The sequence below is a fragment of the Phyllobates terribilis genome, unplaced genomic scaffold (genome assembly GCF_046119375.1).
Source record: "Phyllobates terribilis strain yellow unplaced genomic scaffold, ASM4611937v1 Scaffold_2__4_contigs__length_985480577, whole genome shotgun sequence".
Classification (NCBI taxonomy): Eukaryota; Metazoa; Chordata; class Amphibia; order Anura; family Dendrobatidae; genus Phyllobates; species Phyllobates terribilis.
This window is the reverse complement of record NW_027362762.1, coordinates 872,152,234-872,179,059: the sequence shown is the minus strand read 5'-3', so window position 1 is coordinate 872,179,059 and position 26,826 is coordinate 872,152,234. Positions and strand designations below refer to the sequence as shown.

The following is a 26,826-nucleotide window of genomic DNA, read 5'->3' as shown; positions in this document are numbered from 1 at the left end:
TCAAAGCAAAAGGTGGCTACTGTGAAGAACCTAGAATATAAGACATATTTTCAGTTGTTTCCCACTTTTTTGTTAAGTATATAATTCCACATGTGTTAATTCATAGTTTTGATGTCTTCAGTGCGAATGTACAATTGTCATAGTCATGAAAATACAGAAAAATCTTTAAATGAGAAGGTGTGTCCAAACTTTTGGTCTGTACTATATATATATATATATATATATATATATATATATATATATATATATATATATATATATATATATATATATATATATATATATATATATACACACTGCTCAAAAAATAAAGGGAACACTCAAATAGCACATCCTGGATCTGAATAAATGAAATATTCTCATTGAATATTTTGTACAAAGTACTCTGTACAAAGTTGAATGTGCTGACAACAAAATCACATAAAAATCATCAATAGAAATCAATTTTATTAACCAATGGAGGCCTGGATTTGGAGTCACCACCAAAATTAAAATGGAAAAACACACTACAGGCTGATCCAACTTTGATGTAATGTCCTTAAAACAAGTCAAAATGAGGCTCAGTATTGTGTGTGGCCTCCACGTGCCTGTATGACCTCCCTCCAATGCCTGGGCATGCTCCTGATGAGGTTGTGGATGGTCTCCTGTGGAATCTCCTCCCAGACCTGGACTAAAGCATCTGCCAACTCCTGGACAGTCTGTGGTGCAACGTGACGTTGGTGGATGGAGCGAGACATGATGTCCCAGATGTGCTCAATCGGATTCAGGTCTGGGGAACAGGCGGGCCAGTCCATAGCTTCAATGCCTTCATCTTGCAGGAACTGCTGACACACTGCAGCCACAAGAGGTCTGGCATTGTCCTGCATTAGGAGAAACCCAGGGCCAACCGCCCCAGCATATGGTCTCACAGGGGGTCTGAGGATCTCATCTTGGTACCTAATTGCAGTCAGGCTACCTCTGGCAAGCACATGGAGGGCTGTGCGTCCATCCAAAGAAATGCCACCCCACACCATTACTGACCCACTGCCAAACAGGTTATGCTGAAGGATGTTGCAGGCAGCAGATCGCTCTCCACGGCTTCTCCAGACTCTGTCACGTCTGTCACATGTGCTCAGTGTGAACCTGCTTTCATCTGTGAAGAGCACAGAGCGCCAGTGGCGACTTTGCCAATCCTGGTGTTCTGTGGCAAATGCCAGGCGTCCTGCATGGTGTTGGGCTGTGAGCTTAACCCCCATCTGTGGACATCGGGCCCTCATACCACCCTCATAAAGTCGGTTTCTAACCGTTTGTGCAGACACATGCACATTTGTGAACACACAAAAGACAGCCTTCATCCTTCAAAACAGGTTGACAGACACCTTGTCAATGCATCGTGTCTGTCAGCCACATGCCTACTCAATACTATATGTATAACAGGAGAAACAGAGTCTAGATGGTATAAAACAGATTTCTTTATTTAATATATAGTTAAAATCTAGTCCACAAGAATAATATCACAATATAAGTTATTTATCACAATACATGGTGAAATATAATGTACACATAGGTCATAGTACCCCAAAAGGCTAACACAAAGTGTAAACCCTGATATAAATATGGCACGCCCAGCGGACCACTAATATATATTATCCACAACTGTGTGTGATTGCAGTGACATAGCATTCAACCGAGGGTTCCGCTTACCGGCCAATTTCACAGGGGAGCCAGAAGAAAGGGGGAACAGACAAGAGAAATACAAGATCAGGTCGCCATCTGGCCAGGAAAGAGCCCCTTTCCTGGCCTGCTGGAGGTCATTTTGCAGGGCTCTGGCAGTGCTCCTCCTGCTCCTCCTTGCACAAAGGTGGAGGTAGCGGTCCTGCTGCTGGGTTGTTGCCCTCCTACGGCCCCCTCCACGTCTCCTGGTGTACTGGCCTGTCTCCTGGTAGCGTCTCGAGCTTCTGGACACTACGCTGACAGACACAGCAAGCCTTCTTGCCACAGCTCACATTGATGTGCCATCCTGGATGAGCTGCACTACCTGAGCAACTTCTGTGGGTTGTAGAGTCCGTCTCATGCTACCACGAGTGTGAAAGCACAACCAACATTCAAAAGTGACCAAAACATCAGCCAGAAAGCATTGGTACTGAGATGTGGTCTGTGGTCCCCACCTGCAGAACCACTCCTTTATTGAGTGTGTCTTGATAATTGCCAATAATTTCAATCTATTGTCTATTCCATTTGCACAACAGCATGTGAAATTGATTGTCAATCAGTGTTGCTTCCTAAGTGGACAGTTTGATTTCACAGAAGTTTGATTTACTTGGAGTTATATTCTGTTGTTTAAGTGTTCCCTTTACTTTTTTAAGCAGTGTATACATATACCGTACTTTTTGGACCATAAGACGCACTTTTTTCCCCCAAAATTTGGGAGGAAAATGGGGGGTGCGTCTTATGGTCCGAACATTACCTGCAGTGTTGGTGAAGCGGGATCGCAGGGCCTTCCCTTCTTCAGGAACGCGGTGATGGCAGCGGCAGCAGAGGTGAGTCAGAGATGCTGGAGCCTGGACCTGTACCTGGCCGGTACTGTGGCGGGGGCTAGTGTCGGTCTGTGAGCGGCGTCAGGCGGCGCAGCAGCGTGGCTTGCGCAGCTTTCCGGTGTGCGCGGCCATATTCCTAGAGCTGTGATCTACAGGAAATTGGCTGCCCGAGCTGGCACATGTGCAGTCCGGGAGCTCCGGTGGCCATTTTCGTATAGATCACAGCTCTATTAAGATGGCAGGCCACTCTGCTTCGCCGCCTGACGCCGCTCACAGCCCGGTACAGGCCCCAGCCTGGTATATGCCCTGGCCCCAGCCAGAGGCCCTGACCACAGCCAGAGGCCCCGACCCCAGCCAGTGGCCTCGGCCCCAGCCAGAGGCCTCGTCCTCAGCCCCAGCCAGAGGTCTCGGCCTCAGCCCCAGCCAGAGGCCTCGGCCTCGGCCCCAGCCAAAGGCCTCGTCCCCAGCCCCAGCCAAAGGCCTCGTCCTCAGCCCCAGCCAGAGGTCTCGGCCTCAGCCCCAGCCAGAGGCCTTGGCCTCAGCCCCAGCCCCAGCCAGAGGCCTCAGCCTCAGCCCCAGCCAGAGGCCTCGGCCTCAGCCACAGGCCCAGCATTAGCTAGAGGCTCCAGCCTCAGCCACAGGCCTCGGCATCAGCCACAGGCCCCGGCCTCAGCCATACCGATTCAGACTATAAGTTGGACCCCCATCTTATAAAAAATATTTTTTTTCTATTTTCAACCCCAAAATTTGAGGTGCGTCTTATGTTTTGGTGCGTCTTATTGTCCAAAAAATACGGTATATATATATATATATATATATATATATACAGTACAGACCAAAAGTTTGGACACACCTTCTCATTTAAAGATTTTTCTGTATTTTCATGACTATGAAAATTGTACATTCACACTGAAGGCATCAAAACTATGAATTAACACATGTGGAATTATATACTTAACAAAAAAGTGTGAAACAACTGAAAATATGTCTTATATTCTAGGTTCTTCAAAGTAGCCACCTTTTGCTTTGATGACTGCTTTGCACACTCTTGGCATTCTCTTGATGAGCTTCAAGAGGTAGTTACCGGAAATGGTCTTCCAACAATCTTGAAGGAGTTCCCAGAGATGCTTAGCACTTGTTGTCCCTTTTGCCTTCACTCTGCGGTCCAGCTCACCCCACACCATCTCGATTGGGTTCAGGTCTGGTGACTGTGGAGGCCAGGTCATCTGGCGTAGCACCCCATCACTCTCCTTCTTGGTCAAATAGCCCTTACACAGCCTGGAGGTATGTTTGGGGTCATTTTCCTGTTGAAAAATAAATGATGGTGCAACTAAACGCAAACCGGATGGAATAGCATGCCGCTGCAAGATGCTGTGGTAGCCATGCTGGTTCAGTATGCCTTCAATTTTGAATAAATCCCCAACATTGTCACCAGCAAAGCACCCCCACACCATCACACCTCCTCCTCCATGCTTCACGGTGGGAACCAGGCATGTAGAGTCCATCCGTTCACCTTTTCTGCGTCGCACAAAGACACGGTGGTTGGAACCAAAGATCTCAAATTTGGACTCATCAGACCAAAGCACAGATTTCCACTGGTCTAATGTCCATTCCTTGTGTTCTTTAGCCCAAACAAGTCTCTTCTGCTTGTTGCCTGTCCTTAGCAGTAGTTTCCTAGCAGCTATTTTACCATGAAGGCCTGCTGCACAAAGTCTCCTCTTAACAGTTGTTGAAGAGATGTGTCTGCTGCTAGAACTCTGTGTGGCATTGACCTGGTCTCTAATCTGAGCTGCTGTTAACCTGCGATTTCTGAGGCTGGTGACTCGGATAAACTTATCCTCAGAAGCAGAGGTGACTCTTGGTCTTCCTTTCCTGGGGCGGTCCTCATGTGAGCCAGTTTCTTTGTAGCGCTTGATGGTTTTTGCAACTGCACTTGGGGACACTTTCAAAGTTTGCCCAATTTTTCGCACTGACTGACCTTCATTTCTTAAAGTAATGATGGCCACTCGTTTTTCTTTACTTAGCTGCTTTTTTCTTGCCATAATTCAAATTCTAACAGTCTATTCAGTAGGACTATCAGCTGTGTATCCCCCAGACTTCTGCACAACACAACTGATGGTCCCAACCCCATTTATAAGGCAAGAAATCCCACTTATTAAACCTGACAGGGCACACCTGTGAAGTGAAAACCATTTCCGGTGACTACCTCTTGAAGATCATCAAGAGAATGCCAAGAGTGTGCAAAGCAGTCATCAAAGCAAAAGGTGGCTACTTTGAAGAACCTAGAATATAATACTTATTTTCAGTTGTTTCACACTTTTTTGTTAAGTATATAATTCCACATGTGTTAATTCATAGTTTTGATGCCTTCAGTGTGAATGTACAATTCTTATAGTCATGAAAATACAGAAAAATCTTTAAATAAGAAGGTGTGTCCAAACTTTTGGTCTGTACTGTATATATATGTATATGGTAACATTTACTATGAATGTATTGTATTTTAAAATGGAAATGTGCTAGAAAATCCATGGGAATCCATGTGAAGCAGTAAGGCGGGTGCTAGATTATACATACTTCCCCATTCACAAAATGCCTTTGAGACGCGGGTTAGAAAGTGGCATACAAAAATAGACTGTGCTTGTCAGATAGGATAAACAGGACATGTCTGAAGCCCAGACTCCAGTGTCACAGACATCAAATCGCACCCGTGTATCCAGTAACAACTCCGAGATACGTGACCACATCTGTAAACTGAAGTCCAATGTGACTTCAAGGGACAGTGTAAATGGAACCGCTTATTTACATGAGATCAGTGAATACGTGTAGAGACCAGAAAATATTTAGGAAAGGAAATGGGTAGATCCAGCACTTCAAATTCCCTTATCATGCAATGCTTTGGGAAGACACATGATGAAGGATTGTGTTTTCTTAAAATGTAAGGTCACGTGACAAGGTCCTTTGAAGTTCGACAACTCGCCGTTCTCCATGACCAGAGCCATAAAATAATGAAGTGGACATTGTCCTAAAACTACTGGAAACGTGAGAGTAGAATGTAGTTGAAAAAACTTCCAGCAGCATTACTCAATACAGATACAGTAATTTTTATCTAGAAGCAACAAAAGCACCAATAAGAAGATCACCCTGTCCCCTATAACCATTTTTGACGCATAGATTTTTCTTTTTCCAGCTTAAAAAAATGTAAATGTTCTTTAGTGTTTTAGTGGTGATTTTTTTTCCTGTACCACTTTAAAGGGTTCTTTCTCATCTTTGTTCTTCATGGGCGCTCATAGCAGTGCTCGTGCCTCGCTAGCACAGAATTGGTAAGCTCGCTTACCTTGGAAACCGGTTACCGCTGATAGACTGCAGAGGTGGTAACGAGCTGTAAGCTACAAAATTAGAAACCCCTCCATTCTTAAGAATGGAGAGAAGTTTTAATAAGGTAAATTGCAACATTGCGCAACTCGAAATTATGCAAATATTAATATTTTCCGGCTTTTATTTAAATCCTAAAAAAAAGCCTATGTGACAAAAACCTTTAAAACTTAAAGGGATTGTCCACTACTCAGACAGCCCCTTCTCAATAAAGGAGTTGTCCACTACTCAGACAACCCCTTCTCAATTACTATGTTCTCCCTTATAAAATCACAACAGCTAATACTCACCTCCAGTGCCAGCACCGTTCCAGCAATGACGATACTGGTCCTCCCTGGGCTCATGTGACGTTTTTATGTCATGCAAGACCTGCAACTGATCAGTGGCAGCTTCCCTCTCACTTACTTTGGATGAAACTGACACCTGGAAGAAGTAAGAGCTGCGTCTGCTTACTGACTTCCACTAGAAACAAGAGTAAGACCACGGCCCCACTATCAGTATTTGGTCAGTATTCGGTCAGCATTTTTCTCAGGAGTGGGAGCCAAAACCAGGTGAGGAACAATCAGAGAAAAGGTATAATAGAAACAAGTCACCAATTCTGCATTTATCACCCACTCCTGGTTTTGGCTTCCACTCCTGAGAAAAAATACTGCCAGAATACTGACCAAATACTGATAGTGGGGCCGTGGCCTTAAGCGGACACTTATTGTGAGACCAGGCTCCAAGGTCGCTAGAATAGTGCTGGCAACAGAAGTGAGTATTGGCTGTTTCTACCTTATACGAGAAAATATATCAATTGAAAAGGGGTTGACCGAGTAGTGGACAACTCCTTAAATAAATGTATTATAAGTCATGATTTTAAAGTAACATCATAAAAAAGGAATCTAAAGAAATGCAGTTAAAATGCTGCAAAAAATATTGTGGAAAAGCCCAGAACTGTGCAGGACATTTAATTAAAGGTTAATCATCAAAATAACAACATTGGACCCCACAGTCCCAAGAATGGGACTCAGGAACTAGAAGAATGGGGTTCTGCAGCACAGTCTTCAATGAAGCAACAGGTGCGCATGCAGGAAATAGCCAAAAGCTAACAATGACATACGTAAAAATACACTGCAGCAAATGAGCCACATGTTACATGGCCCGTTCAGTTGTCAGTCTTATATCATGAGGTCCTAAATTCTTCTCCGTCGCATAAGAAAACACCAGTTTTATAAATGGCACAGGAGTTGGAGAACATTTACACAACTTGCACAACTTAGTCCAGGAGTTGCAAATCGTCACATTGCAGGATGACACCAATTTTAATTCCAGGTCTAAGCAGAACTTTTTTGGATCTCTCTTTCCCCCCATTGTATACGGTACCAATGTGTTAATGCTTCAAGTCAGGCAGCATTATAAAAAAATGTTCACAATTGTCTGGAATTATATTGCAAACTATGTCACCCATTCATCAAGGATATTGCCCTAAAATTCTGGCATAAAACTCCTTGAAAAGCAACCAAATTTTTGTGCAACTTAAAATCCTGTAATAAATTTGTGCCATTTTATTCAATCCCAGCCAAAGTGGGCAGAGAAAGGGCGTGTTGGGGCATGGCGAAGCCCGCCCATCAAATTCATTATAATTTATGCCAAAAAAGTAGCGTAAATTATGCCAGAAATGTACATCAGCCCTTAACTGGAGTAACATTTGTCGCAGAGGTACATGGCATTTGTATGATGCGCCAAATTCATTCAGAGGCGAGCACCTATTTATGAATCACTCCTGTGCTCCTTTCATTAATACTGGGGTACTATACGCTAGCCTTAAGGAATTGGGTCCTATGTGCACGACTTGTGTTTTATTCACACAGACCGAGACACACGGATATTGGCCCTTGCATTCCAGTAAAACAATTGACGTGCCAACAAGTATATCTTTTATCACTGTTTGACCACTTTCAGTATTTGGTCAGTATTTGGTCAGTATTTTTTCTCAGGAGTGGAAGCCAAAACCAGGTAAGGAACAATCAGAGAAAAGGTATAATAGACACAAGTTACCAATTCTGTATTTATCACCCACTCCTGGTTTTGGCTCCCACTCTTGAGAAAAAATACTGGCCAAATACTGACCAAATACTGATAGTGGGGCCTTGGCCTTAGGCTGTATGAGGGCAGAACAGTCATATGTAACCTGCAGCTCAAACCCAACTAAACTCAAAGTAAGTTTTTAGTTTTGGGGAGGTGGGAGGTACGGGGTTTAAGTCTTCAGATGTTTCTTTAATCTATTTTCTACTTTTTATTTCTTGCGTCTACAACATTAAATATTACAATTTGCTTGTGGGTGAGATTTAGTGACATCATCTGTACATGCATCATTTTATGAGAAAGTGATGTTTATTGCATACTAATAGGATATGCTATAAATGTCCAGTTATTGTTGGTCCCACCATTGGGAGTCGGGAGCCACATTTACCTCTAGATCGAGGCCCCATCACAAGCTCTGAGGAATAGAGAATGGCCAGGTGTGCGTGACTCAGAAAATTGTCGAGGAAGTGCTTGCTTTGTAATTTTCGAAACTCCCATTAGAATGAATGGAGAGAGACGTGCATGCTTTGCCATTTCTCCATTCCTGAGAGCTTGTAATGGGGCTTCTTTCCGAGGTAGATGTAGGGACCCACAACTACAACATTGGTCATCTATGACAAACACTATCATTATGCCAGAAATATCCCAGATGGTATAGTGAAGCTCAAAAGGGATAAAAAAAACTACGCAAAACTTTCTCTTGCTTACACCATCTCATGTATGGAGTAATGTATAAGCCATATTTTGTCGAAAAAAAGTTCACATCTTTAATACATTTTGGGAAATGCACAACTTTATTTGTAAAAACGTTAATTGTTCGGAATCATTTTGAATTTTGCTTAGTAAATCTGTCCCAATGGGGTTTTTTTTTATATAGAAAAATATTTAGATTTGAGAGTCCTCAGTGGTTGATACATTTTAATGGCTAACAGAAAAGATGATAACAAGTTGCAAGCTTTCGAGACTACTCACGTCTCTTCATCAGGCATAGTATAACATGAAGTCTGAAGAGTCACATATTTATTCACAATAGGGCACAGATAGAAACATTATAAGGCAGTCAAAGTTTACAGAAATACCTTGAAAGACAGAATGAAAAAATTGTACTTTGTAGAGCTGGATGCAATTTTTTCCTTGCTTTCCACTTGACTGTCAGGAATCTTTAGGGGAATGGAATGATTCTTTTGCATAATTTATGCATACACAAAACTGTTGGGCCGGTCTTTGCCTGGCTAGTCGGGCATTGAAAGGACTTCTAAATGACATGACTGTGTAGCCTCAGCCTTAGGCTTTATTCACACTGTTTGCAGTGCTCATAAATTATCTGAGAGAAACAGAAAATGAGAGGTAAATGAGTTAAAATTTTTCCCATCAGACCATCAGAACGATCTTACTGCTGTATTATTAGCAATAGACTGTAACACACAGGCTATAGAAGGAAAGCGGCGCACATTTTTTAATTACAAAAATGAAGTTTTCAAAGGGAATGTCACCAGATTTTTTTTTCTATGCAATTTGAAAGCAGCATGATGTAGGGTCTGAGAGCCTGATTCCAGGGATGTATCACTTAGTAGGCTGTGTGTTGCTGTTTCAATAAAACAGTGTTTAATCAGCAGGAGATTATCACTACAGGACTAGGCGTCTTGTGCCTCCTTGTCTAGCCACGCCCCCACCACTTTCTGTCAATGTAACAGTGTACACAGAAAGCAACCAATCAGTGGTATGGGCGGGGTTATACAGGGCCCAGCATTCTGAGCACTGCTAGATCTTCAACAGGGAAAACAGGGATTGTATTAAAATGACAGCATGCATATCAGCAAGTGATACATCACTGGAATCAGGCTCCCAGCCCCTACCTCATGCATCAACTCAGATTGCATTGCAAAAAACTGGTGTCAGATTCCCTTTACGTTAAACAATTTGTCCCCAAAGGTGGACAACTGTAATGAAGATGCTAATAAACTCTCCTGAAGGCAATTTTTTTACAATATTAGTCAGTGGACAAAATATATTCTTGTATTCCAGACCATACTGTATATACACCAGGACATTTTCCTAATGCGTATGCTAAAAATACGCCACACCACAAGCGTAGTTTGCAGTGCAGGCAGAAGTTTTTTGGAGCGTCAGACATCAGAGCAGATGTTTTATATTCTTGGGATCATCTTTTTAGCTCAAGTCTTCTTGTAAATTCCTCCCCGTCATGGAATGTTTGCCATTTTTACAGTTATACTAACAAGAAGACAGAATGTAAGTAAGGGACAGGAGTGCAATGACTCATACGTTTAATGAGCTGTTAGTTCCCGCTGTATTATCATGGTATAATAATGAATACTGATCCTAATCTTAACATCTCTCGGAAACTCGTCGATTATTCTGTGCACTACTGCATGTACTATTCGCAACTATTGTGTTTTTCTTGTGTATCCGAATTTCTGTGGATTTTCCATCTAGAGTTTTGGATTCAAAAATCTGCAGAGTTTTACAACAGCAGCAAAGTAGATGAACACTTGATAATTCTCATCTAAATGCCACAGGCACTTTCCATTCACAAATTGACCTGCGTGTAAATTTTTTGATCCCCACCATGTCAAATTCTGCTGCAAATGAATTGCGGATTTATTGTTTTCCCATTGAGTTCAATTAGGAAGTAAAAACCAGCAATAAAACCCATTTTTGTGGATTTTTCTGTGGAATATTTTCAGGTAAAAAGCAAAATCAGTAATTCCGGAATCGAAAAAAATCAAAACTCTCAAGTATTTTTCTACACTTTGTCTCAGTGTATCTCGGGCTCCTGTATTGTTTCACCCCATGTTACAGCCACAGCCTCTGAGGTCACATAGGACGAAACATCACCCCAGGAAAACTCTAGGACCCACAAAAACAGCAGAAGAGGAGAGTATGCTTTTTTTTATTTATTTAGTGCTCATGTCTTGTCTAGTTATATACAGTAGAATGATCTCATGTCATTAGCATTTAATGATAAAGCATGTATGTGATAAAGCCTGTCATTTTTTTCCCTACTGAATTCATAAAATCTGAAAGAAAACCCCCATATAATGCCTTGAAAAAGTATTTTTTAAATAATTAGAAAACCATGTAACATTTCCTTTACACTTCAGGTCTAAGGGGTAACTTTTCTCCCTGTGAAGAGTGACAAGCCAAGCCTGGCATGTCAGAGTGAGGAGAATTATAAGCCATGCATGCTCCTCTGGGAAATTAAATATGCAAATTGTTTCTTCAGAGCGGCAGAGGAGTAGAAGTCTAGCGCCACCTATTGGAAGCAGCATCCTAAAGATCAATATTGACTCTGTAACGAGCCTTGCAATATGATTTAAGATAAAAGCCAAACCAGAATTCCAATTTGCAGACACAGTGTTTCGGGGTGTTGACCCTCATCAGTGCAAAGTAGGAGATCTGATTTGGCTAGGTGAGAGGCTCTGGACTAGGGTGTAAGGGGTAATGTTGCACCTTTACACTTCACAAATACTTGCTACTTTGTGTTGGGATATCACATAAAATCCCAATTAAATACATTTAAAGGGGTTTTCCCAAGAATAAAAGTTGATTTTAATCAATAGATCTTGGAATAATAATAATTCCCACAATTGGATGTGTTTAAAAAAAATGTTCCTGTGCTGAGATAATCTTATAAATGTGCCCCTGCTGTGTACTGTGTAATGGCTGTGTCTGACCGTGTGGGAACATGGTCTGATCATAACTCATCTCCTGGGCAGGGCAGGACGCAAAAGAGTATACAGACATTACAGCAGGGGATCACAAATAATTATTTCTTTTGAGGTAAAACATTTTTTAAAAACAGGCAGTGAAATCTTTTACCTCACAGAAAGAATCAGCTGTGCTCCCATGCTGTCCTGTCTGTATACTCTTTTGCGTCCTGTCTGTATACTCTTTTGCGTCCTCCCCTGCCCAGGAGATGTGGTATGATCAGACCATGTTCCTGCACGGTCAGACACAGCCATTACACAGTACACAGCAGGGGCACATTTATAAGATTATCTCAGCACAGGGACATTTTATTTTAACACATCCAATTGTGGAAGTTATTATTATTCCAAGATCTATTGATTAAAATGAACTTTGTTCGTGGAAAAATCCCATTAAGTTTGTGGGTGTAATGTGGAAAAGTTCACAGGGTATGAATACTTTTTCAAAGCAGTGTATTTCTCAGAAATACTATTCATGCTACTAGGTCTACATCATTACTGCATTATCCTGATGGCAATATTGAGCTGCCACATCAGAGAACAGGAAGAGTTGGTCAAGTTGAAAATGGAGCTCAGGAGCTGCGTCTCTACACAGACATAAAGTAAAAAAAAAGTATTTCACATCTATAAAGAGAACCTGACCCTCCCACTTGGCTAACAAGACTACATGTGCATACAGGGAATAGGGGAACATATCTCATGAATGGAGAGGTGCAAGAAGAAAAGGCATGCCAGATTAGTGAGAACATTTACACCAGGTAAAAAAATATTATATACAGTATTTATGGCAAGTGACAAGTCTGCCCTTTTGAAAACATGTTTTACCTCACAAAAAAAATCAGCTGTGATCCCATGCTGTCCTGTCTGTATACTCTCTTTTGCTGTCCTGTCTGTATACTGTTTTGCTTCCTACCCACCCAGGAGATGTGGTATGATCAGACCATGTTCCTGCACGGTTAGACACAGTCATTACACAGTACACAGCAGGGGCACATTTATAAGATTATCTCAGCACAGGAACATTTTATTTAACACATGGAATTGTGAAACTAATTTATATTCCAAGATCTATTGATTAAAATGTATTTTATTCATGTAAAAACCCCTAAGTAATTAAATAACAATAACTATTTCAGCATATAATTATACTTTATGATTTGCTTTAGATAAAGGAAGTTAAGCGCTAAAATCTTTGTAGCTGAAGGTTGGCCATCAGATCCGGGCTGTTCTATGATAGACTGCGTCTTCTGCACCATAGAATCATTTAAGCTGGCCATGCAGATGGTTCAGACTATAGCCATCTCTCCCAATTTCCCCATACACAGGAGTGTTCTCTCTGGTAGAGTAGAGGCTTATCTCCCAGTCGAACAAAAGGATCGGCTATTAAAATCTAACAGCTCAATCCTTTTCTCCCCCAATATTATCTGTTGGGGAGAGTCGTGGGGTTCCTACACACATCTGATGATTGTCCAATCCCACCGAAATCGTGCTACCTGGACCTGTATATCCTCTGTTGCAAATAGTGTTGGACTGTGGAGCCAAGGGCCAACCAAACACATTGACTCTGCGGACCACTGTGCCGCTACATGCAAATATTACATTACCCACATTCAGAAATTTACATCTGCTTCTATATAATATTAAACTGGGTAGTTTGTTAAGTGAAGGATGAGAGCTGCACGTGTTTGTATGTCGTGAGTCAAGCATATTATTCCAGCTATATTGGGTGGAAGGAGGCTAATCCTGCACAAGGGCCCACCGGGGGATTCTCCAGTTCTCCTGTCGGCCAGTCTGAGCCTGGTTGCAAATTCTCCTACTGCATTACTGAATGATTCATTCTTAAAATAAGAGAATAATTCCAGTGTGGGCAATGTTTATGAACATTTCCTAATATATAAGAGTAGAGAATACAGCCACATCTATAAATTGAAGTATACAAATGTCTTTTTTGAGATTGCTTTCAGAAAGTTACATAAATTCAGATTTATTTTTTTTGCATTCAGTGATATAATTTTAAAGAACATAGAAGAGAAAAGGCCTCTGTGAGCCTCAGAGCAATCACATCCGCAGCTCTGGTAATAGCTGTCACGCTGGTCGAGAACTCATCTGCGCCTGTTTAGCTTCTGTAACAAGTCTGCCAGTTTCTGGCGATTGTCATTACGTCCATTCCAATTTTCATAGCTGTTGCCTTATTGGAATCATGGCACGTACTGTACCTAGAAGGCATGTTCTGGTCTGCTGGACCTGACAGCTATTGACAGCTATGGACAGCGGCGGGCTTGGACAACGCAGTGCTACTTGCATTTATCACCCTTTAGGCTGTGTGACTTTGGAATCAATGTAATGGAAAGATTAAAAGACCTCTCCCTTCCCGCTGATAAATAGATTACAAGGGATTGGCTTATATAAAAACCGTGGCTTCTACTGCTGCTTTTTTTTTTTTCTCCTTCCTTAAAGTCAGCTTAAGAGGGGGGCGGCTTGAAATGATCTAAACCTTTCACTAGCTATAGCTGTTCAGTAGTTGACGGAAACACTCAACAACTTGTCCTGGCTTTCCACGGCACCAGTGGGAGAATCCCAGGTTTGACCCGGTCGTACATGGAATACGAGGAAGATGATGATGATATTCTCTTTGCCAAGTGGATGAGCAGCTTTTGGGGACATAGAGGGATAGAAGAAAGTGAGAGGGATGCTAGGAGCCATCGGAAAAGGGCACAATCCCGTGCCCTGACAGAGAGGAGAGCTTCTCTTCCATGTCCGGTATGTGAAGTCTAACTCTTATAAAGCAAATCATAAAGATTGAAAGTATCTTTATAGTATTACTAGCTATTGAACCCGTTCTACGCCCGGGTGGCGAGCAGTTTTATTGGTATATGGTCTCCCATGCTGGTATGTGCTGCCCCCCTCCTGGTATTTGCGCGGCCCCCATCCTGTCTCCACCATCCCATCCTGGTATGCATGGCACCCCTCACCCCCAATCCCGGTATGCATGGCACCCTTCATCCCCAATCCCGGTATGCATGGCACACCTCATCCTTATCCTGGTATGATTGGTACCCCTCATCCTGGTATGCATGGTGCCCCGCATTCCTATCCTGGCATGTATGGTACCCCTCATCCCTATTCTGGTATGCATGGTACCCCTCACCCCTCAATCCTGGTATGCATGGTCCCCTCACCCCCCAATCCTGGTATGCATGGTCCCCTCACCCCCCAATCCTGGTATGCATGGTACTCCTCATCCTGGTATGCATGGTCCCCTCACCCCCCCAATCCTGGTATGTGTGGTACCCCTCACCCCCCAATCCTGGTATGCATGGTCCCCTCACCCCCCAATCCTGGTATGTGTATTACCCCTCACCCCCCAATCCTGGTATGCATGGTCCCCTCATCCCCTAATCCTGGTATGCATGGTCCCCTCACCCCCCAATCCTGGTATGTATGGTACCCCTCACCCCCCAATCCTGGTATGCATGGTCCCCTCACCCCCCAATCCTGGTATGTGTGGCCCCCTCACCCCACAATCCTGGTATGTATGGTACCTCTCACCCCACAATCCTGGTATGTGTGGCCCCCTCACCCCCCAATCCTGATATGCATGGTCCCCTCACCCCCCAATCCTGGTATGTGTGGCCCCCTCATCCCTTTCACGCTGTACACACATACAAAAAATAAACAATTATACTCACCTTTCTTCTCTGTGCTCCAGCGCTGCTGCGTCCTGTTCTGCCGGAGGCCGGGGGAGGAGTGCGGCGCCGGAGCACTGCGCTGTCCGGCGCCATTTTGCTGAAGACACACTGCAAATGTGTCTTCAGTAAAATGGCGCCGGATAACGCTATGCGCATGCGCCGATTCGACGCCTCACTCCTGCCCCAGTCTCCGGCGAAGAGAGGCGCCGCGGCAACACTCCTGCTTGTCAGGTAAGTATCTAAGTATGGTGCCGGACATCGCGGTATGCGTTCAGTGTCTACGCATACTGTGATCTCCGGCGCCATACATTCCTCTTACCTGTAACGGCTGGATGCCTGCTTCTGTCTGGAGCCAGACTGCGCGTCGCGCATGCGCAGTCTATAAAGGCTTCAGACAGAGGGATGCATCCCCGGTTATATTATAGATTCTATTTTTTTTGTTAGTTTGCTTTTTAATACAAAGAAGTTGATGTTTTACTTTTGGTGATAATATGAATAGTGTACCTTCCCATGGAAAAGAGTTTGTATGTTCTCCCCATGTTTGCGTGGATTTCCTCCGGGTTCTCCGGTTTCCTCCAAGACCCCAAAGACATACTGATAGGGACCATAGATTGTGATAACCAATGGGGACTGCTATGACGATGTCTCTTAAGCGCTCTGGAGTATGTTGGTGCCATATAAGCAAGAATAATATATAAATAAAATACATTATTTCCATGCTAAAAATCTGCTTCGCTTTAGGGTACGTTTATGACGCGCCCCCTGGGCCTGTGTTGTGTAGCGTTGCGCACGCGGGGAATACCCGGAGCCGGATCTGTCGGGGTTAGTAGTCCTCGTGGCGGTGACCCGGTCCGTGCCCAGGGTGTCAAACTAAGTGGCGGAATTTAGCAGAAGATGTTATAGTGTTCGACTACGCCACCCGTTGAATGCAGTTATGAAGCCGTCGCTGCAGGGCAGACCGCTGAGGCCGGTGGTACAGTTGTGCAGCGTGGGTAGTATAACCCCCAACGGGAGGGGTATGGCCTCAGGGCAGCAGACGTGGATGATGGGGATAGCAGAATTGCACGCAGGCACCAGGAACCACTCAGAGACGGTGCGGTGTAGTTCAGGGTCTTTACTGGTGGCAAAGGTAGACCCTCCCGGGAGTACTGGCTAGCGATCGGGGCCTGGTCAGTCCGTGAGCAGATAGGATCTCCCCCGGCCAGGCGGAGTTGTAGGCCTCCCCAACTAATTGTACTCTTCCTGGCTACCTTGCTAGAAGCGGGTAAAAGTAGCCCACGTGCCTGAGTGTACCGTGTGGTGCTCACCCGTATGGCCGATGACTCGGGGCCTTCTGGTAGCCTCCGCTCCACGACGGCGGTGCTGGTCCCTTGCGTGTGACCGTGCCTTCGGGTTTCTTGGCCAGAGGACCTGAAATCCCCTGCCGGACGGTTTCTGCTGCTGGGTATGGAACAGTCCCCACAGCCTCGGACTCCATGTCCGGTGAGATCTCTTCAGTCAGGACGAGCTCTACAGCTTCCAGTCCTGGACCCCTTTTATCACTGCTCCCACAGAGCTCCTGATCTTGCTCTCCCTGCATCTGCTCCACTCCAGACCAGACTGTGTCTCTGTCTGGGACTCCTCTTCTTCTCTTCTTTTTCTTACCTAACCCCACCTCAGCCCCAGTTTATATAGGGGAAGTTCTTCCCCTCCCAGGACTGGGCAGGAGGTGTGGCATGCTTAGGGTTCCTGACCAGGAGACCTCCCACCTGCTCACAGACGTAATATTGCTATTACTGTGGTAACCAGAACCCTGGGGTGCCACATTTACATGAGTGTATTCCCGGTCCGAGTGCTGTCCGTGAAAAAAACAGACAGCACTTAGACCAATGTTATTCAATGGGGCAGTGCATATGAGCGTTCTTTTTTGTTCATGAACCGATTGCACGCGAAAAAAAAAATCGCAGCATGCACCAGTTTCTTCCGTGTGTCGGATGAGACTCCCACATTCAAGTCTATGGGTGCGTAACTAAAAACAGATTCCTATACGAAGCCACCGTACAGCATCCGATTTTTAAGGATAAATTGCAATTCTTCGACATAGGAAACTGTATTTAGTCTTGGAAATTTTTAATCACTGCAGCTGTATAAAACCGGACTGATAACAAATGAGAAAAAAATCATCCAAGTTTCATTAAGAAAACGCAGACAATTTTCTTAACGACAGTGTGAACCCAGTCTAGATCAGGACTGTCGACCTCCAGAAATTTCTGTAAAATCCTTAAAAATAGGAAATTTTTTCCCGTCTGTAAAAAAAAATAATGTGTCCATGATTTTTATCAATCTGAAGAAATTTGTTCAGCTTATTTTGACTGTAATTATCATCATTTTACAGGTTATAGTGAATGCTGCTAATGTCCGTATCAGTACTGCGGGCAGTAGACATACACAACTTAAAATCTTAAAGGGGCTGTCCACTACTATTTAAAATAAGCCAAAGCGTTTTTATGATGAAAAGCAGCTTCTTTGTAATTACCTCCTCAGCCTTTTCTGCCTGTGAGTGGCGCTATCACTGGCCGCTCACAGGGATCACGTGACCCCCGGCTGCAGCCGACTCTGACATCCGCTGACGTCACGACAAGTCCAGGCTGCAGTCGGGGGTCTCTCTCTTCCACGTTCTATGGTGGCTGCTGGGTTGTGGGTGGGGTTATCCCCGTGTATCATACCTGGCATTCACCGCGCGCTCTCCCTCTCCCCATTCATTGGGAAAGCGCGCGGGTGTGGCGCGGTGGGGTAACCCCGCCCACAAACCAGCAGCCACCGCGGGGACCCCAGCGCTGAGTCACGCCTCAATAGAAGGGACGTCAGCGGGGTGGTCACATGCTGCCTGGGAGTGGCCAGTGATAGCGCCGCTCACAGGCAGAAAAGGCAGAGGGAGGTAATTATAAAGAAGTTGCTTTTCATCATAAAAACGCTTTGACATATTTTAAATAGTAGTGGACAGCCCCTTTTATCATTTATTATGGTTTTCCAGTGGTTTTGTTTGTAAAAAAAATGTGTCTATTTGTAATTTTTTGGATAATCTGTCCAGAAAAAAAAAAAAAGTTAGATAGGCAACCCTGGTTTTATAGTATCAGAATTGTGCATGAGACTTTAAATTAAGAAATATCATGCACATCTCAGAAAAATATCTGCTGCTGTGAATGAGGCTATTAATGGTCATCTGAGTAATGTTCTTCCATGCTAAATGCACTTGGACAAATCATCAAGATCCACTGCTGGCAGTTCCCTTTGCATCTGCTGTCCTATGACGTCCCAGATGTGCTTGATGGGAGACAAGTCAGAAGATGCTGTAGACTATGGTAGCATGTTTAGGCCACACAGGCTGCTCACAGTAATGAGAAACATGCAACCTGGCTTTGTTGTGTAGAAAAATGGCTCTTGGGACACTTTGGGGAACTAGCCGTACCACTAGTTCCACGACCAACTCAAGTAAAGCCGAGCTGTTGTGTATCTGGAATGAAGACTAGAGAGGTCTGGTCACTGTACATTATGCCACCTCATGCCATAATTCTGGATGTAAAACAAGGTTGACGTTCCCTTGTGAAAGCCTCTTCATGGAGTTGCCCACATTGTCTCCAGACCAATCTCTGGCTATCATTGCTCCAAAGACAAAAGTGGGACTCTTCCCTAAAGAGGAGAGACCTCCATTCCAGCTTACATTGCAGTCTTGCTCTGCACCATGATAGTCTTCGAGACGGTTGGCATTACATCAATGGAACACCTGTAGCAGAATGTCTGGCTAGTAGCCCAATGTCGTGCACACACTTTCTGATTGTTTGTGTAGAAGCTGTTTGATGCCTCAGGCTTAGTATGTGACATTTAATTTCACTTGCAGTACAGAATGGTCCAATCATAGAACCAGTGGTACAGCCATTTCTCCAAAGTGTCCCAGGAATCATTTTTCAACACAACGATGCCAGGCCACATGTTTCTTGTGCTACAGCGTGACCTAAATGTGCTACCATGGCCTGCAACGTCTCCAGACTTGTCTCCCATCGAGGGCATCTACAACATCATAGGTTGGCAATTGCAAAGAGAGCTGCCAGCAGTGGATCTTGATGATTTCATCAAGTGCAGTCAGTATGGTAGAACATTCCTCATACAATCATTAATAACTTCACTGATAGCAGCCAAGACGTGTAAGTAATGATATTCCTTCAAGTGTGGATCATACTTGATACTGAATAAATCAAGATGTTTTGAAAATGTTGTTTCCATTTTTTCATCATTTGCAGAAAATCAACATGTTTATCAGTCCTGTAATTTCCATCATTCCACAACTTTTCTTTTTTTGCGTTGCAAATTCAATGTTGAGGAATGTAGTAACATAATTCCAGTGTGTAATGTATGCAGTGAATATTATATACATTACAATGGTTTTTCTGAGCTACTTAAGATGTTTTGGTTAAGGGTCCTTGAACATTCTGCAAATTTTTTTTACTGGAAATCACAGCAAAATCGCCACAAATATATAGCAAAATCTGCATGTGGGGTTTGCTGCTCATTTTATTGTGAATTTGCCACAGATTGGATTGCAGAGGATTGGAGGTAAAGTTATTTTCTCTGATGATGATGAAGCCCTTGCAAACTGTTAAGAACATCTGGAAAGAAGAAAAGGTGAGCACTACTGTAATTCCTCTGTCATGCCAACAGTAAAACATCCTGAGACCATTCATGTGTGCGGGGGTTTTCATTCATGAGTGGGCTCACTCACAGTTTTGCCTAAGAACGTAGTCATGAATAAAGAATAGTATCTAAACATCCTCAAAGAGCAACTTTTCCCAACCATCTAGAAGAAATTTGGTGATGTTGAACAATGGTTTTTCCAGCATGATGGAGACTACATCACAAGGCAAAAGTGATAACTAAGTGGCTCAGTGAATAAAATATTAAAATTTTGGGTTCATGGCCACCAAGTGCCCCAGATCTCAATCCCAATGAGAAACAGTCCTCAAAAAGTAGGAGGACAAACAACAACAAAGAAATTGTGATAAACTCCAAGCACTGATTAGACAAGAATGGGTTGCCATTAGTTATGAGCGAGCGTGCTCTTTTAACCCTTTCGCCGAGCAAGCTCGGGTGCTTACCGAGTAGCTTCGGCATGCTCGTATATTAAGTTTGAGTCCCTGTGTCTACATGATTTATGGCTATTAGCTATTGCCTGTTTGTTAGGGAATCCTCACATGTGTTCAGGCTGATTAACTGTTATAAATCATGCAGTAGTGCAGTGCACAGTGCCAAATTTTTGAGTAGTTTGGAGTTTTTAAAGGAAATCTGTCAGTAGGATGGACCCATCTAAGCCATCTATATTAGCATGTAGATCAATTAAAGCTGAGTAAAATAATACCTTGATATCTGCAATCTAATGTTTTATTCCAGAGAAATCCATGTTTTTCTTATATGTAAATAAGCGGTTCAGGACTATGGGCACAGATCTCCCCTAGAATGCGCCCCCATAGATTATTTTTAATAAAAGGTGGAGTTACCAGTGTGAGACAAGTAACTAACATAGAACAGTAGAACTGAACTTTGTCTTCGTACAAAACACGTTTGCTGCAGCTGTCACAGCTCTGCTGTATTGCAGCACTGTCTTCCTGTGAGATGGAATCTGAAGCTGAGAGGAACCAGCAAATGTGTCAGTTAGGCCACGCTCACACGTTCAGTATTTGGTCAGCATTTTGCATCAGTATTTATAAGCCAAAACCAGGAGTGGGTGATAAATACAGAAGTGGTGACATGTTTCTATTATACTTTTCCTCTGATTGTTCTTTTGGCTTATAAATACTGATGTAAAATACTGATCACATACTGAACATGGCTTATAATCAGACACAGTTCTCGCAGAGAGCGGCTATTACATTTCTCACACTGGTAACTCTCCCTTTCATGTAAAATAAACTCTGGAGGCAGATTCTCAGGGAAATCTATGTCTGACCCATATATCTTAACACCTCATTTACTTGTAACAAAAAGTGGATTTCTCTGGAATAAAACATTGGATCGCAGAAATCAAGGTATCATTTTATTTAGCTTCCTATGACCTACATGCCCATATAAACGGCTTAGGAGGGGTGATCCTACTGATATATTCCCTTTAAAGAGGATTTGGAGAGTTTCTGATCCAAAGTTCCTCAAAACTCAGTGTGCACATACCCTTACAGTGGCATCTGTAATCTCCATGCTAATATGAAATATGTGTAGTGCACATGTCATGAAAAGCTTATGGTGTATAAGTTTAATGGATGCCTATGGCATATGTCATATTGTAGAATCCATCACCAACAGGCTACTAAAAACCTAAAAAAAGTCTTTATACTGGACTTCAGTTGTTCGGAGAGAATAGTTAACTATTTTATTCCTTCCCCTTTTTTGTGCTATTCTGCCATAACTTTCCAAGATAGTTGCTAGAAGGGCACAATTTTGGTCTCCTTCTGACTAATAGACCCCCATTTATCATGTATGCCAGGAAAAAATAACACACATCCAAAAAATCAGATTTATAAACTGAATTAAATTGTAGGGAAGTAAATTGGCTGATGAATGATACCGATTAGAAGTGACCAATGGCTTTGGAAGGAAACTGAGAAGTTTAAGGGATTAGCGACTGTGATACTGTGATAATTACCCAGATACACCGTCCGAAATTTGCATTTGTTCCATTCCCATAACGTGACAATATTATCAGGCAGCACTTCTGTAATCTTCCCCTGGAAAGCATTCTCCGTGTTAGTGCTATTAAGCTTCTATATCACTGAGATATTATGACAGGACGCCGTGTCCCATGTTCCATCTGAACAAAAATTACATTCTGCATTTCACTCCATAGTGTGGTGTCATCTGTAAAGAGGATCATCTGTAAATCTTGTGGTGCTCCACTTACAGCACCAATGGGATCTCAGTTCATTCTTTGGTTCTTGCTTCTTGGGATTTAAAAGTAAGACAATAAAAATTTATCAGATTAAAACCATACCATTGTTTCATCTGAGCAGTGGTTTAATGGATAGAATAATCCTGCACGGTAAAAGTATGCAAAGGAAACTAAGTTCTGAAAATTAAATGTGGGTTTTATAGCTCAAACATTACATGCTGGGAAGCTTAGGGCTTGTGCTGTCACAGCATATCAATGCCCCATCCATAGGGTAGGTCATCAACATCAGGTCGGTGTGGTCAGACACACGGCATCCCCAGCGATCAGTTGTTATTTGCTACCATGGTTTCCAGTTGTAAATTTATGTATTGCGGGTTCTGCTGTAGCAAGGGGCGGTAGTCGCGGACGAGGCACTGGTCTCTTACTTTTTCGCCCCGGCACGCTACATGATACAGTGGGTCCTGGCTAGGTGTTGGTGCTGTGAGGGCCTTGTACCCATGCAGGCCACCTGTGGTGGTGTTGGCTGGCCAGGACCATAGGTTCCGCATTTCAATAAAGGAGACTCCCATTCTATAACACGGTATTTACTGAACACGATAACTTCGTAAGGTTTATATACAAGGGCAGCAGATCTTATGGATGTTTCCTTTGCAGTACAAAGCATTTTCATTCACACAGTATCCTTCCTCTCTAGTCTACTCCAGGACTGGTGAAGCACACTGTTTTGCCCTACTTCGTCACAGCCTAGCTTGTCGACACAGTCCTGATCAGCAAGTCTCTCTATCTGCTCAGCATCCTATTTCTTCCCCTGCTGGCACCCTGGATCTATCACTCGGGACCTCCACTAGTCCCATTAACTTAGTCCTGTTTAGGTCTGATACCTTCGGCGTTTTGCAAGCTCAGGGTTTCTCGTGACACATCTTCCTATCCAAGGACCTCTTTTCCTGTGGAAGGCCACTCTGTTTCTTTGGTCACTTCAAAGCCGTGCTACTCTCTTGTCCCTTAGTCTCCTTTTCTGTAGTTTACCCACAATGGCAGCACTGCTCACAAACACTTCCTATTTGAAGTTGATCTTGTCCCTATATAACTATCTACAGAAAGCAGTCACTTGCCCTAACACTAATCCCCTCCCACTATGGGCTAGTCCCAAACATTAACTCTTATTTACCCTAATGTCATTACCTAACTACAGTCAACTACCTTATGCTACCTATCTTATGAACTAAACCCTAAACTGTATGTCCCTACACTATCACATCCTATACTGTACACTATGTCCTACACTATATATTACCAACATTACTACCTCACACAGCAACATATCACATGACACAATAGATCTATATAGAAAAGACGCAAGATATAATACATACAATGCGATTGGTGTCTTCAGGGGTAGAAACGCGACAGTCCAGTCCACACCCCTTACACTGCAGCTCAGTTCTTATTTGTAATGCTAATGGGTGTGGACCCACTGTGCCACAGGCTGGACTTACCCTGGAGGGATGTGACTAAGTGTCTACTGGGTATTTACTAGAGCCTCTGATGGTGAGGATAGGCTTGGCCACCGGTAGACACCAGGTACCACTCCAGGGTAGTCCCCAGGACTGCAGCAGCTGACCCATGGGTCAGAGCAGATATAGGAGGTACATGAGGGGCGAGACAGAAGCGTAGTCAGACAGTCCGGGGTCAGGGCAGGCAGCAAGGGTTCAGATTACTAAGCTGAGGTCTGGAGCAGAGAGGTCAGACAGAACGGGTAAACGAGCTTGGTCAGTAACACAGGACTGATTGCTGAGACTAAGATAAGGTTTTGGCACTCAAAATAACAATAGCACAGAGGTCAAAGGTTCTTTTTATGTCCTTTTATTGATGTACATACAGCAAAATCCAAATGCAAAAGGAGGTTCCTGCCCAACGTTTCAACCCTCACAGGTTTTCATCAGGGGCTTTAGAAACCATGTGAAGATTTGGAAAATACATGGTCTAGATTCGCTGTGGGTAGTGGATATTGTATGTCCAGCTGGTCAGTGAAAAATAGTAGAATGTGGCCACAAAGAGTATACTATACTGGGAATTACCCTGTGTAACTGTTGAATAGGGGAAACTTGGGTATAACAGGCAATAGTCCTGTGTGTGCAGCAAGGGTCCTTAATGTGGTGGCCAGTTTAGTATACTAGTTGTGGCCACATTGCAGGACACAGCAGGGTTAAATTCCCGCAGTATTCGGCCGTGCCCTCCTATAGCTATGTGGAGACATCGGGAATATGCAGCAGACTTGGAAGTGCTGCATGGACTCAGAGCGGCAGCCATGCTGAGTGGAGTATGCAGTGAGTAGCATGGCGGCTGGAAAGCATGCGAGTTACTGCCGGGACATTGTTTTATAGGACCTGTTCTGCAGAACCTGGTGGCGGCTGCTACACATTGAATGGATCTGCATTTTGCAGCTCCATTCAAAGAATGTATATCTGGCAGTCACGGGAGCAAAAAGCAGCTGATCACTGAGTATGTCGGGTGTCAAACCCCCACTGATCTGATATTAACGGCCTATCCTATGGAAAGGTTATCAATATGCTGTGACCAGACAACCCCTTTTATTAAGAATCTTATGGGTCTCAAACTGATGACACAATCCCTCAGTTTCCTTTAGTTGTCCTCAGTTTTGCCATCACTATCACAGGATCGTTTGTGATCTGATTCTTTTAAGCATTAAAGAGCTTGTGCCAAAATTGCAAGTTACCATCAATCCATGGGAGAGTAGGTAATGTAACGATTGATTGGAGTACCACCACTGCATCACAAATCGATCCCATGAACAAGACACTGCAGTGTTTTGACTGAATGGAGGTGAACATGCACACCATTCCTTATCTACTGGACTGCCAAGTAAAGTGTACAATGAATCAAGTAGGACACCTAATAAAGTAATTTTGCAGAACTGTATTGTGGTTTCAGTGACAAATCACAACTATTTTTAAAAAACCTCTGTTTACCAGCTCCACTGTCCAGCATGAAATAAGAAAGCTGCAGACTTACCTTGCAGAATGGTGCCGTTCCTGCAATTACAACTATTTGTCCCCCAGTGGTCTTCCAGTGCAGCAGTCACATGACATAATATTATCACGTAGCTGCTGCAGCCAGTCGCTGATCGGCTGCAGCCTTCAGTATCCCGTCAGCGTGGAAGTCCGCTCTGATAGAATAGTGAAGGCTGCAGCCAATCAGCAAGCTGTCACGTCACAAATAGAGATGAGCAATTCAATTCCTGCTACCCTGATCTGGAATCCCATCTGGTCATCTGTGGTAGCTGGTCTTCACTCGGTTCTGGGCACTTCTGGCACTTACTAGGCCCAAGGACGCCATGACATCGCATGGCCTAGTGAATGCAGAGGCTCCCAGGATGCCTTACACAGAAGTGAAGACCTGCTACCATTGAAGACTGGACTGGACCCCAGAAGCAGAGCAGCGCTAATGGAATTGCTCATCTTTAGGAACATAACAATATCACAGGAGACACAGCACTGTGATCGGAATAACAGCGTCAATTTTGGAAGTAGGTGTGAAGGTTCTTTTATTTTATGATGGACAGTGGGTGTTGTTAAGAAGGGGTTGTCCAGTAGTAGGTTGTCCAGTAATAGACAATCCCTTTAAGCCCGTTATCAAACTATGACAAAGGTGATTACAAGTGATTAAAAAAGTGTTACAATCAGAAGACATACAGTAGAAAGTTAGATGACATCTAGGTCTACTTGTAGATTCAGGACAGTGGGAATTTATCCATGTTTGCATCTGTACTAACTAGAGAGGGCACTATTTTCTTATGTTTCAAGAACATAACAATGCAAAGACTTAAAATTTGAACAAGACACTTGGAACAAGATCAAACCCTTTACATGGCTATGTGCATATAAGACAGGGGGTTCTGTAACAAAAATCAAAATAGGCTGTCACGGGTGTGTCAGGTGTGACAGACAGTCGCCCTGCAGTTGGTTGCAGGAGATCCCTTCGTTTGACAATAAAGACACCTTCTTAGCTTTCTCAATCTAGGACCCAGAGGCTACCTCCCTCCTGCTCTAATTGACAATCAGGCTACACAGGTTACTACACACAGGTGTCGGTGATATTCATATGAACCCTTGTGAAGGCTTGGAGCTCGTGCTGTTCTTACTTCCTCTCTGGTGCTAAGAGGATGCGTGTGCAATCTCTCTGAAGTTGACTCAAGCTAAGCTACTTCCCCCGTGTCTGTCTCCCCTTGCTCTCTTTAGTGTTTAGTGGGGACCGACTAGCGCTCATCCCCCCTTTCCCTAGTCAGTCCCTAGCTCTAGGGAGAGACAGGGTTTTAGATTCCTGTTCGACAATTGGTGAGCAACCAATATAGGGACTGTAGGGAAGATGGGGTGATATCAGATCAGTCTAGGAGGTCTCCACCCCTCTGTCCTTAGTGTCTGGGCTCCCTTCCCCTCATCCCTTTGTGTGGCACTTTGTCTTTCCTACACTGTGCGTGACATAGGCTCTCCATTATTGTTCCTTGTTTTTCCACAAAGGAAAGA

At 43.7% G+C, this 26,826-nt stretch overlaps 1 protein-coding gene across 1 annotated transcript in view; it reads left to right on the top strand.

Moving 5' to 3' along the window:
* Positions 1-14,159: 14,159 nt before the first annotated feature.
* LNP1 (leukemia NUP98 fusion partner 1) overlaps positions 14,160-26,826 on the top strand; it is a 71,775-nt gene continuing 59,108 nt past the window's right edge. Inside the window, exon 1 of the mRNA XM_073670797.1 lies at positions 14,160-14,443. Coding sequence (XP_073526898.1) covers positions 14,282-14,443 — 162 coding nt within the window. The 5' untranslated portion in view covers positions 14,160-14,281. The remainder of the gene's footprint in view (positions 14,444-26,826) is intronic.